Source organism: Cebus imitator, unplaced genomic scaffold (assembly GCF_001604975.1).
Source record: "Cebus imitator isolate Cc_AM_T3 unplaced genomic scaffold, Cebus_imitator-1.0 Scaffold123, whole genome shotgun sequence".
Taxonomy (NCBI): domain Eukaryota; kingdom Metazoa; phylum Chordata; class Mammalia; order Primates; family Cebidae; genus Cebus; species Cebus imitator.
The window spans coordinates 498,938-511,198 of record NW_016107438.1 but is presented as its reverse complement, the minus strand read 5'-3'; the positions used below and the strand labels follow the sequence as shown (position 1 = coordinate 511,198).

The window sequence follows — 12,261 nt, the reverse complement described above, 5'->3', positions numbered from 1 at the left end:
TGGCTGGTACTGGTTTTTCCTTTTTGTGTTTAGTGCTTCCTTCAGGAGCTCTTGTAGGGCAGGACTGGTTGTGACAAAATCTCTCAGCAATTGCTTGTCCAAAAGGATTTTATTTCTCCATCACTTATGATGCTTAGTTTGGCTGGATATGAAATTCTGGGTTGAAAGTTCTTTTCTTTAAGGATGTTGAATATTGGCCCACACTCTCTTCTGGCTTGTAAGGTTTCTGCCGTGAGATCTACTCTGAGTCTGATATGCTTCCCTTTGTGGGTGACCTGACCTTTCTCTCTGGCTGCCCTTAGTATTTTTTCCTTCATTTCAACCCTGGTGAATCTGATGATTATATGCCTTGGGGTTGCTCTTCTAGAGGAATATCGTTCTAGGATACATGTACAGAACCTGCAGGTTTGTTACATAGGTATGCATGTACCATGGTGGTTTGCTAAACCTGTCAACTCACCATCTAGGTTTTAAGCATTAGGTATTTGTCCTAATGTTTTCCCTCCCCTGGCCCTCCAGTCCCAAACAGGTCCTGGTGTATGATGTTCACCTCCCTGTGTCTATGTGTTCTCACTGTTCAACTCCCACTTATGAGTGAGAACATGTGGTGTTTGGTTTTCTGTTCCTGTGTTAGTTTGCTGAGAATGATGGCTTTCAGCTTCATCCATGTCCCTGCAAAGGTCACAAACTCATTCTTTTTTTATGGCTGCATATTTTTAAATGTTTTTTAGAGGCAGGTCTTGCACTCTAGGCATGTCAGGCTAGAGTGCAGTGGCTATTCAGAGGTGTGATTATTGTGCACTATGGCCTTGAACTCCTAGCTACAAGTGATCCCTTCACCTCAGCCTCCCACATAGGTGGGACCACAGGAGTCTACTGCTGTGCCCAGTTTTGAAATATATTTTCTATGAAGTCAGGATTATACAGACTTACCTGGAGTTTTTGTTTAATAGAACAGAAAACAAATTTATTCAAGTCTTCAGTCTGCGGTAGTGTTTAATGAGCCTGTGGTGATAAAGATTGAAACTTTTTAATGTAAGGAGTATATAAGAAGTAGGAGAAAATCTGGTTCCTTATCTAGGACTGATGGTTACTCAGAAATTTTACTGAGTCTCTGAGGCCTTTGTAGGAGATATGCTAAGAAATAGATAGTGAATGGATGGCAGACTCAGACAGCTTCTGTAGTATTTGGGGGACTAAGTGGAGTGTTTTTCATAGTGTTGAAATAGAGTTAAAGACTGCAAAGTTGGAAAGGTATTGCTAACAGGCTTTTAGTTTACTTTGTTATGTAATCAGGATTCCCAGTATAAATTTGGTTGACGTAATGGGAGGATCTTTTGAGAATCTTTTGAGAATCTATGTAAGTTGTTGTAGAAATTAGAAACTTTTGGAAAAACTAATTCAAAAACCTGCGTCTTCATCAGTTTGAAATTAAGAAATTAGCTGCGCTAGGTTTCCCCAAATAAAACATTTCTGTTTCTTGGTTGAAAAATGTTCATCACTCAGTATTTAAGCCTTGTGCTGACTTGTATATCAGATTATTTGAAACCACATGATCAGTGTCACATTTAGAGGTTTAAGTTACATTTGAGTAATTTATTTCATAATTTTAAGTTATTTTGAAATAGATTTTTGTGGTCTGCCTACAAGGTGGAAAGTTGATGCCGAGACCTGAGAGGCGAAAATAAAGCTCAGCGGAAGGATTTAATAATGCTGATTTCCTGAAATTGAGTTCTCTAAGTTATTGATTGACTGATTGGTTGAGACAGGTTGGAGTACAGTGAGGTGGCCTCGGTTCAGTGCAGCCTGCAACTCCTGGGTTAAAGTGATTCCCATGCCTCAGCCTCCTAAGTAGCTGGGATTACAGACATGGACCACCATGCCTGGCTAATTTTTGTATTTTTAGTGGAAACATGGTTTCACCATGTTGGCTAGGCTGGTCTGGAGCTCCTAATCTCAAGTGATCCACCCGCTTTAGCCTCCCAAAGTGCTGGAATTACTGGCGTGAACTACCATGCCCAGGTAGGTTGCTTGCTTTTAATAGCACAGTGAAAGCGTGATTTTTAGGGGGCAGTAATGGCCAGAACTACACTAAATTACTTAGTTAACTCAAATGAGAAATGTTTTAGATTCAATCATTTTGAAGAATTAAGTTTCTTATATTTTTATTGACATCCTAATCAAATCCAAAAGAGACCTCTGACCCCTAATATGACAATATTAATCTTACTTTGGTTTTTACATATTGTAGATATTGGTAAACATTTTATGGAGCTTATTATTAAGGAAGAAATTTTGTAATTTTAACGGACTTACAAAGATTGAAACATAAAGAATTTAAAAAAAGAAATACAGTTCTGTACGGTATCTATTTTAGAGATTAGAATTGGAGCACCAGAAAAGATGGTAATTATTAATCTCCTATCTAGATTTTAAAACTGTTTGGGAAAATTGAACATGTGGATGAATTACCATTTCTTTATATCAATTCTTAGAAAAGCATTGGGTGTTACCTGGCTGTGAGATGAGTAGGGAGGGAGGAAGGTGGTAGATTTTAGGATTACAAAGCATGTGATCATTGATCATTCCACAAATACATGTTAAGTGCTTCCTATGTGGCAGGAACTGTATAGAGTTATATAAAGGATATGCCTCCACACAGAAACATAGTCCCCTTAAGGAACATACCATCTAATGGAAGCCATGATTAAAACAGATTAAATTGCTTTCTAATCCTATGCCCTGTGTTTTATAAAAATGATCTAAAATTGGGCCAGGCGCAGTGGCTCACTCTTGTAATCCCAGCACTTTGGGAGGCCAAAGCAGGCAGATCACTAGGTCGGGAGTTCAAGACCAGCCTGACCAACATGGTAAAACCTTATCTCTACTAAGAATATAAAAAATAAAAGAAAGAAAGAAAGAAAGAAAGGGAAAGAGAGAGAGAGAGAGAAAAGAAAGGAAAAAGAAGAAGAAAAGAGCCAGGCTCGGGGTAATCCTGGCTACTCAGGAGGCCAAGCCAGGAGAATCGCTTGAACCTTGGAGGTGGAGGTTGCAGTGAGGTGAGATTACTCCACTGTACTCCAACCTGGGCGACGGAGAGAGACTTTGTCTCAAAAAAAAACTGAAATTAATGAAACCTATGGTTTTGCAAATTTGGGATTTTTTTTTTTTTTTTTACCCATTCTCATTGTAGGTAATGGATTATGTAGTGTGTCTGTGTGTTCGGATCTGAATCTGTTTGATTTGGCTTTGCTTAATCTTGTATTTTTTGTAGACTTACATTAGTATGCAAAAGTACCCATAGAGACACATGTGCTTTCTGGTGTACAGCAGAAATTCTGAAAACCTTGTTACCTAAAAACTTTATTTTCAGAAGTATTATATGTAGGCTGAATATGGTAGAAATCTAATTTTTCTCCTGTGGAAAATGATCATATTCTTTGTGCTGTATGAAGTTCTAAGACATTTATGGAAAATAAAATATGGTTTAGTATCACCCAAATTGTATGATAAGATTAGAGTTGAAGAGCTTAACCTAGAAACTTGGAAACTAATTACTGTTAACAAACGAACAGATGTGGAAAACTTTCTATTTGTTCCTTTAAGTAAGTGGAAAGGAATGACTATTAGAAATGTGAAAGAAAATGATAGTATGGGAAACTTTGATTGTATTCTTATAAACTAGCTTTTAGATTTCTTGACACATGATAGAATATCTCTATTTTTCTTTAATCTTTATATGCCAGAAATTTCAGATGATCTGAAAGCAACTCTTCCATTTAGAATATAAGTTCTGAACTTTACTTGGAAACAGTTCCAGATTCAGACACTTGGTTTTGGGGTATGTGTATATTTGTTAAAATATGAGCAAAGAACCCAATATGAATACTATGTGACAATTAATTGAAAGCATGCAGGAGTTTAATTTAGGCTCAGGACTGTTGTGTCATTTGCTATTCTTATTAGATATGAAATAGATTTTATTTTCTGACTACTACCAAGTAGTACTTCTTATATTGGACCCCTTCAGTAAGGTTACTTTTAGAGACATTTATCATCTACTTCATATGTAGCACATTTGATGAGTTTTATGTCTAGCTAGTCATCATTGATGATTGTTCAGTAATTATTTTGGCAATTATAGCAGGAAGATGGCACAATATAGTCATGTACTGCATAACAACGTTTGGATTGCCTAACACTGCATTTCTCAGAATGTGCCTTTTTTTTTTTTTGAGGTGGAGCTTTGCTCTGTTGTCCAGGCTAGAGTGCCGTGGCACGATCTCAGCTCACTGCAGCCTCCACCTCCTGAGTTCCAGTGATTCTCCTGCCTCAGCCTCCTGAGTAGCTGGGACTATAGGCTTGCGCTGCCACGCCTGGCTAATTTTTGTAATTTTTATTAGAGATGAGGTTTCATATTGGCCAGGATGGCCTGGAACTCCTGACCTCATGATCCATCCTCCTCAGCCTCCTGAAGTGCTGGGATTACAGGCATGAGCCACCGGGCCACCCGGCCAAATGTATCTTTGTTAAATGACCCATGACTATACTAGTTTTGATTAGGGTGTCCATGTAATTCATCCACATTGGACTCTTTTGAGCATGAAAAGGGATGATAATGATAATTTCTTCAGAACAGCAGGTATAAACCAAGACTGACCCAGGCAAACTAAGATATATACTCAGACTAATTAGGATACTTTCGATTACAAGTAACGGAAAACACAACTCAAAACTAGCTTAAACAATAAGGGAACTATATTGGCTTGCGTATCAGAAAAGGTCAGTGTTTGGATATGCTGCAGGTGTGATTCAGTGAGGACTCTGGCTTTTGTTTTTCTGTTTTCCAGACTCTTCCTTCCATGGCTGACTTTCCTCATGGTTGTTCCATGGCTGCCAACAGCAGTTTGGGCTGTATTCTTCTTTATGACCAGCAGGAGAGAGAAGCCTGTCTTTCCCATAAACATAGAAAATGAGTTTTGAGGTTTTGTGATTATTAGATACTACTGAACTAAATCTCTGTGGCAAGGGGAGTGTGACATGCTGATTGTCTTAGACATGGGATATCTGAATGTCACTGAGGAAAGGAGGATAGAATTACCTGATTCTCTCAGACTAGTCAGAGTCCATTCAGGAAGCTGCTATGTGGGAAAGCAGTGCAGCCAAACGAAGGGAAGGGGTTAGGAAGCAACCATAGTGTTCACTGCAGAGTCCAGTGATGTTGCTTATTTGCATTTTTCCCTTAGGCATCTGATAATGAGTTCCTACAAGATCCTAGCATACTGCATATAATGTGTGTGTTTTCTGTAAGTGAGAATTTGTAGTATAAAATGATTTTACTAGACTGGCATTGGGAGAGAAAAAGAGTTTACCATCCTGTTTTCTCTTTTTTTAAAGTAACACTATAATAATAATTGTTGACCTTTTTTTTTAAAACAGACTAATAGGGATGCCAAAGGAAAAATATGATCCTCCAGATCCTCGCAGAATTTATACCATCATGTCAGCAGAGGAGGTAGCCAATGGGAAAAAATCTCACTGGGCAGAATTAGAAATCTCGGGTGAGTGGAATCTGAAGCATTTAATCTGGCATGTAATAGTGATAATAAATAAGTTGATAGTGATAATAGTGATAATAAAAAAGTTGACTATTGCTATATTTTTGTTGTACATTCTTAATTTGATGGACTAGTTGAAAAGCTACAAGAAGTTCAGATACTAGTGTTTAATGTATCTGTTTTATGTGTGACTGAATATCTTTGTTTCCGCTCTTTAATTACAGTGAGCAGGCATCTGGAATTGAGGATATTGGGAGTTCAGTTTCTAAGTAAAACCAGGTTCTTCAATATAATAGATTTTATTTAGGCTATTTCAGAGTAATTATTTTTGCAAATTGAAATCTTTGCATCCTTCTCTCTCAGTGTTGGCAAAGAAGGAAACCTAGAAGCTATCTATTTATTCTAATAAATATATAATAACTGTGTTACAGGACCTTAATACCTGTTTAGGATTTGTTAAAGTAGAATGTGATTCCTAAAAACTCATACTTCCAGTCTAATAATGAGGAAAAACGTCAGACAAACTCAAACTGAAGGACCTTGTGCAAAATACCTGACTTGATTAATACTCAAAATTGTCATGAGTAAAACAAGTTAAGGCCGAAACTGTCACAGACCAGAGGAGACTAAGTAGACATAACTGAATGAAAAATGATGTCCTGTGTTGAATCTGAAACAAAAAGGTATAAAAACTGGTGAAATCCAAATAAGGTCTAGAATTTAGTTAATAGTAATGCACCAGTGTTGGTTTCCTAGTTTTGACAAATGTACTATGGTAATGTAAGATTCTAATATTAGAGAAACTGAAGGAGGGGTGTATAGGAACTCTGTGTTATCTTGGTAACTTTTCTGTAAATCTAAAATTATTACAAAATTAAAAGTTTATTAAAAATAGAATATAAGTATTATTTTTCTTTTATGAATCGGTATAATACAGATTGTATATAAAATGTCATTTTTCCCCAGTAGGCATTCATTTGGAAGAGTTAAGCCCCACATTGTAATGTCAATGGCAAGAATTACTTGTACATTTAGCTAAAAGATAACTGGGTGGATGGGCAATTGGTAGTCAAAAGAATGAATATGAGCCAATCTTACTAGGTTAATCTAGGGTTTCTTAACCTTGGCACTACTGACACTTTGAGCCAGATAGTAGTTGAGGGCTGCTGTGTGCATTGTAAGATGTTTAGTAGCATTCCTGGCCTCTACTCACTAGACAGCAGAAGTACCCCTTTAGTTGTGGCAACCAAAAATGTCTCCAGGTGTTCTAAAATCGTTTGGGAAAACAAAATTGCCTCTGGTTGAGAACTACTCAGTTAAACTCCAAGGGTTTCCACCTTTTGCCACTTCTCATTTAATACATGGAAGGTTCATGAGAAAGCATGGTTGTCAGGCGAAAGTGGCAAAATTAAAGGAGGGCCAGGTGTGTTTGGAAGAAACCAAAGGGTATTAAATAAAAAATTTAAATGTCAGAGATAACAGTATTTGTGTGTATTTGCTGCCTCTCTTACCACTTTTTAGTCCTTGTAGTTTAGGTGTCATCTTGGGCCTAGGTTTTATGCTTCAGTATTTTGCCTTTTAGGTAGAGTGCGGAGCCTAAGTACATCACTTTGGTCATTGACACACTTGACAGCGCTTCACCTAAATGACAATTACCTTAGTCGCATTCCACCTGATATTGCCAAGCTTCATAATCTGGTTTACCTGGATCTGTCATCCAATAAACTCAGAAGTTTACCAGCAGAACTAGGAAACATGGTGTCTCTCAGGTGAGGAAGTAATACAGACATGACTCGCTATATAAATTTCTAAATTTAAGAAAATTAGGGGATATTAGTCATCTTACAGTAGGATTTCTGTGTGTTGTGATGATCAAATTATATAAACTCTCTAAGCATAGTGCTTGAGTTGGCCTCCGTTTGAACATTTCTTTTCCTTTCTTTAAATTTGGAGGTTCCTAAATTAGAATGTGCTTTTATTACTAGTTTCCTTGACAGACTTGAGGTGGGTGGGGCTAAAATAGTAAGCCTCATTATTCAGTCTGATGAGACTAATCAGAAATAATTGAACAATGATGATTTGCTGATAAGTACAACTTCTAAGAACTTGTCTTTATTACATAAGTCAAAGTATATTTATATTTCATAATATAACTCCTTAAGGAAACCTTAAAGCCCAATGAAATGGTTTTATTTCTAATTTTTAGGGATTCTTTAAAAATTCCCTAAATGTTTCCAATGAAAACAAGAATTTTTTTCTATCTGTTAAGTAATAATTTTTAAAAATTACTATCACATGTTTAAAATTAAACATATTGTTTTAAAATCTTGTTCTTCACTATACTTGCTTTTTTTACTTTTCGTCATCCATTAATGAGGGTGCTATTTTTTTCTATAGTCTGCTCAAAATTTCACAATCATAAAGTTAGATCTTATTTATGCTACCCTATTCCTATCTGTACTGTCTATGCTTTATTTTAATATCTATGTTTCAGGTCAGTGATTGTCCATCATAGTATTTTTTTCATCTTTTCCATTTTCTTTTGTCTTACTTTAATATGCTCCACTTGTTTTTCCTTATTAATCTTTTTATTTTTATTTTTTGGTTTGTTTTCTTAGTATTTTGATACAATTAGAATAGTATTCAGTTACTTAAAAAAGATACAGGTGATTGGCTACTAATTACAGTTTGTTCCTGAAGTTTGTCTAAAAATTTGTACTTTTTTCTATTGATTAGACTAAGTTCAAGGATATCTGTTGTTGAAATACTAAGGGTATTGTCACATTTACATTTGACAGGCATTTTGACTTAGAAAAAATGAGAACACTTGGACTCAGGGAGAGGAGCATCACACACTGGGGGCAGTTGGGGTGGGGGCTAGGGGAGGGACAGTGGGGTGAGTGGGTGGGGGAAGCTTCGGGAGGGGTAACATGGGGAGAAATGCTGGATATAATATGCACCTATGCAACAACTCTGCATGACCTGCACATGTACCCCAGAACCTAAAATAAAATAAATAAATACAATATTAAATGAAAAAAATGACAAATATAAAAAAAAGAGATTAGATTTAGCCTGAGAGTGATATGCAGTTCCTACACTTCCAACTTTAATGTGAGCTAGAGAATGAATAAATCATAGAAATAGAAACATTGTTAACAATTGTGGCAATTACACATTTTGTAGTACTTTAATATTGTACAGTGTTTTTGGATGATCTCATAGAAATGTGCCTTGAATATAAACAATCACTCACGTTATGTTGGAAGGAGCCTTAAGAATGGCAAATACAGATGTTAATAATACTTGATATATTAAACTAAATTTTTGTTTTAAACAGGGAATTGCTTTTAAATAACAATCTGTTACGGGTTTTGCCTTATGAACTTGGTCGGCTCTTCCAGCTACAAACTCTAGGTTTGAAAGGTAAGTGATTTTTAAACAGTTTTGAGATGTCTAAGCCTTTTAAAGACCATTTTGTCCTTTAAAAAGGTCAGATTTTAGTATGATTTTGTGCATGTGACTATGTGTACTTTCTCTTGAAAGAAAAGTAGTTGTGTATCAAATTGAAGATTTTCAATATGTGCCATCATTTTAACAAACTTGTATAGGGAAAATTTTTTGGCTGTTTTTGTATCTTACCTTTAATTTTATATAAAACTGAAATTTCTTAGAAGAGATTTTAAATTAACACTTTAAAAAATGTGTGGGGGAATTACTAGGCTGGGCGCACTGGCTCACACCTGTGATCCTGGCACTTTGGGAGGTCCAGGTAGGTGGATCATTGAGGTTGGGAGTTGGAGACCAGCCTGACCAACATGGAGAAACCCTGTCTCTACTAAAAGTACAAAATTAGCCAGGCGTGGTGGTACCTGCCTGTAATCCCAGCTACTCTGGAGGCTGAGGCAAGAGAATCACTTGAACCCAGGAAGCAGAGGTTGTGGTGAGCCGAGAGCGTGCCATTGCACTCCAGCCTGGGCAACAATAGCGAAATTCTGCTACAAATTTTTTAAAAAAGGTGGATTACTTTACATAATAATAATCCAAACCTCAGCCACAATGTCTCATGTTTAGCTTTTGACATAGTAGATAAAATAGCATTGATGTGATTATAGGAGATAAAATATTACAATAGTAAAATTAGCTATACCTAATAAGTATAATTATTCTAAGTTGCATGTGTTAATCCAAAATCCATGCTTCTATGTCTGTCTCAATCTGGGTTGAAAGGCATACTCAAATCATAGAAACACTGAAATTTGTATAATTTTCTCTCATGGCATAGCATATAAGAGTTTATGAATTAATAGGACCAAATACAAATATATTGTATTAAATATTTTCTTCTGTGTTCATGAGGAATAAACATCAATCAAAGCCTTGTATACGTTTTCATAGATTTTATTTTCCTTCTTTTAAAAAACTATTTTAGTCTCCATGAAAATGTTCTGCCTGAATTTGCTTATCATATAATGGAACATTAAGAATGAAATTTGAATAAGAATAGAAAGAATGCTGATATTGGTTAAAATAACAGAAATGATATTAGGTTTCTTATTCTGTTTCATAAATTACATAGTTATATGAATGGTCTGAATCTTGTGTTTATAGTTTCTCTTTAGGACTTTATTGATTTTTTAAATCACATGTGAAGTAGAGAAGGAGAATACTTATATCTAAAATATTTTCCTGAGGATTGAGGATTAACCCAAGGCATTTGAAATTGTACTGTTGATACATTTCACCTCATTTTCTTAATGCTCAGTCTTATTCTTATGTAGTTGAAATAGCCATTCAGCTAGAATTGGAGTAGGGGCAAGTCTGTTCCTCAGTAGCACCTATTTCCTTCTTCCTTATATTGGTAGAAAGCATGTCAATGACAAAGGAATAACTTACTATTGAATCCAGTGGACTTATCCTTTGTATTAGGCAACATTCCTGAAAAAGCAACTGTTAGTATTTCTTACTCTTTCATAACTCTATTTCATATTATCTCATATACAAGCATGTTTCCAGAAAATTTGTACTAAGTATCAACTGAGTGAGTAATTTTGAATATTATCTCCTTAGTCCTTCATTCAGTTTTTTTTTTTTTTAGTTAAAATGGTAGTTTTCCAAACTATTGTCTTTGGCTTGCCTCCAATTCTAGTGGCCTTTTGTCTAACTGATTTACATTCATTAAAATCTATCAAGTCAGACTGCAGCTCTGCTTTACCAACTGTAATTTAGCTTTGTTCATGCCTGTGGATAAATTCTTTTTTATTAAACTTCAGTTTGTTATATAGTGGGTAACTATATGTAGTCCTTCTCTAAATTTCTTTGAGAATCTATTTAGTTTTTTGTCAATGCCACTTTCCAAGGTGATCCAGAAAACCAGATCTCTTCCTTTTAAAAAAGTTTAAATGGTAATAGTAGAAATAGCTTTTAAAGCAATTGAAGGGCTACAGTGTTGCTTAAGAATGGTAGTTTTATGTTTTTGGGAAGGTAAAATTCGAAATAATTTCAAAGTCAGTCTTATTAGCCGTATTATGGTACTTCGTGTCCAAAAAAAGAGAAAATGGAATGGAACATTTTAAATAGCACTATAATATAGTTAAAAGAAACAATGAGAATGAACTGCTTTTGAGACATTTTGTCTTGAAACCAAAAGATTTTTTTTCTCTATTTCCTTTTCTTCCTTTGAAATTCAGATACTGAAATTTTTTTAGTAATGATTTGGGTCATGCTGGCCCAACAAGCTACTTTTTAGAAATTTTATTTTGAGATTTTTGGAGAGAGGTTATTTGAGGAATTAGGATAAGAAGGCCGATTTTAAAACTATAGACACAGACATGGCCAATCTAGTAAGTTGGAAGTGTTCTGTGAAATCATTTAGAAAAATAAAAATATATTAATTTTATGAAGAAAAGGCATAAGTAAAAGCAATTCTTATACAGTTATTTTAAAATAATTTAGAATTCATGTCCTAAGGTATAAGGCAATGCTTTATCCGACATATGGGCTAACAAGTTGTCCTTGAGCAATAAAAATTGATGTCCCAGATCATAAAAATATGTAGGACCTCACTAATTTTGAAAATTTCTGGCTTTCTTCCAAGGATTACTTGGTCCATTTATGGACCATGTCAGTGGAAGACTTCTTTTACTGAGTAAATTTGTTTTATTCTTAAAATATAATATAAAAGAGTAATAACATACATTTTAAAGAAAATAATTAAATGAATAGTTGTACTGCCATTGGTCAATATTTTAAATACCTTTTTAAAAAAATGCACTGGGAAAATGTAATTGTCATTTATAAAGGAGACAAAATAGTTATTTTTGTATTATATGTGAGCTAGAAATCAAAAAGAACGATCTAGTAGAGAAAATATTAATAATTCATACCAGATGATATACAAAGCACTCTAAAATTGGACTTGATCAGCCTTACGCATAATAATAGTGCAAATTGAAATTATATTCAGTTACCATTTTTCACCTGTCAGATTGGGAGAGTTTGAAAAATTTAATAAAATAGCTCTGTTGGTGAGATTATGGGGAAATAGGCACAATCATACCTTGTCTGTATAAATCCCCTATACTTTTTACGTTTGCTGTGTTTTCTTTCACGATTACATCATTCTCCCAGATGTTACTACTATCCTGAATTTAGATATTGGGGTTACGTATGCATCTGTTTTTTTTTTTTTTTTTTTTTTTTT

At 35.0% G+C, this 12,261-nt stretch overlaps 1 protein-coding gene across 4 annotated transcripts in view; it reads left to right on the top strand.

Annotated features, from left to right (window-relative positions):
• Positions 1-12,261, top strand: part of CNOT6L (CCR4-NOT transcription complex subunit 6 like) — a 107,596-nt gene that overhangs the window by 40,863 nt on the left and 54,472 nt on the right. For 3 of the 4 annotated variants that reach the window (XM_017540029.2, XM_017540031.2, XM_017540032.2), the window contains exons 2-4: positions 5,440-5,561; positions 7,141-7,327; positions 8,899-8,984. In XM_017540029.2, the coding sequence (XP_017395518.1) occupies positions 5,440-5,561; positions 7,141-7,327; positions 8,899-8,984 (395 nt within the window). The remainder of the gene's footprint in view (positions 1-5,439; positions 5,562-7,140; positions 7,328-8,898; positions 8,985-12,261) is intronic. The other variant, XM_017540033.2, reaches the window with a different exon arrangement.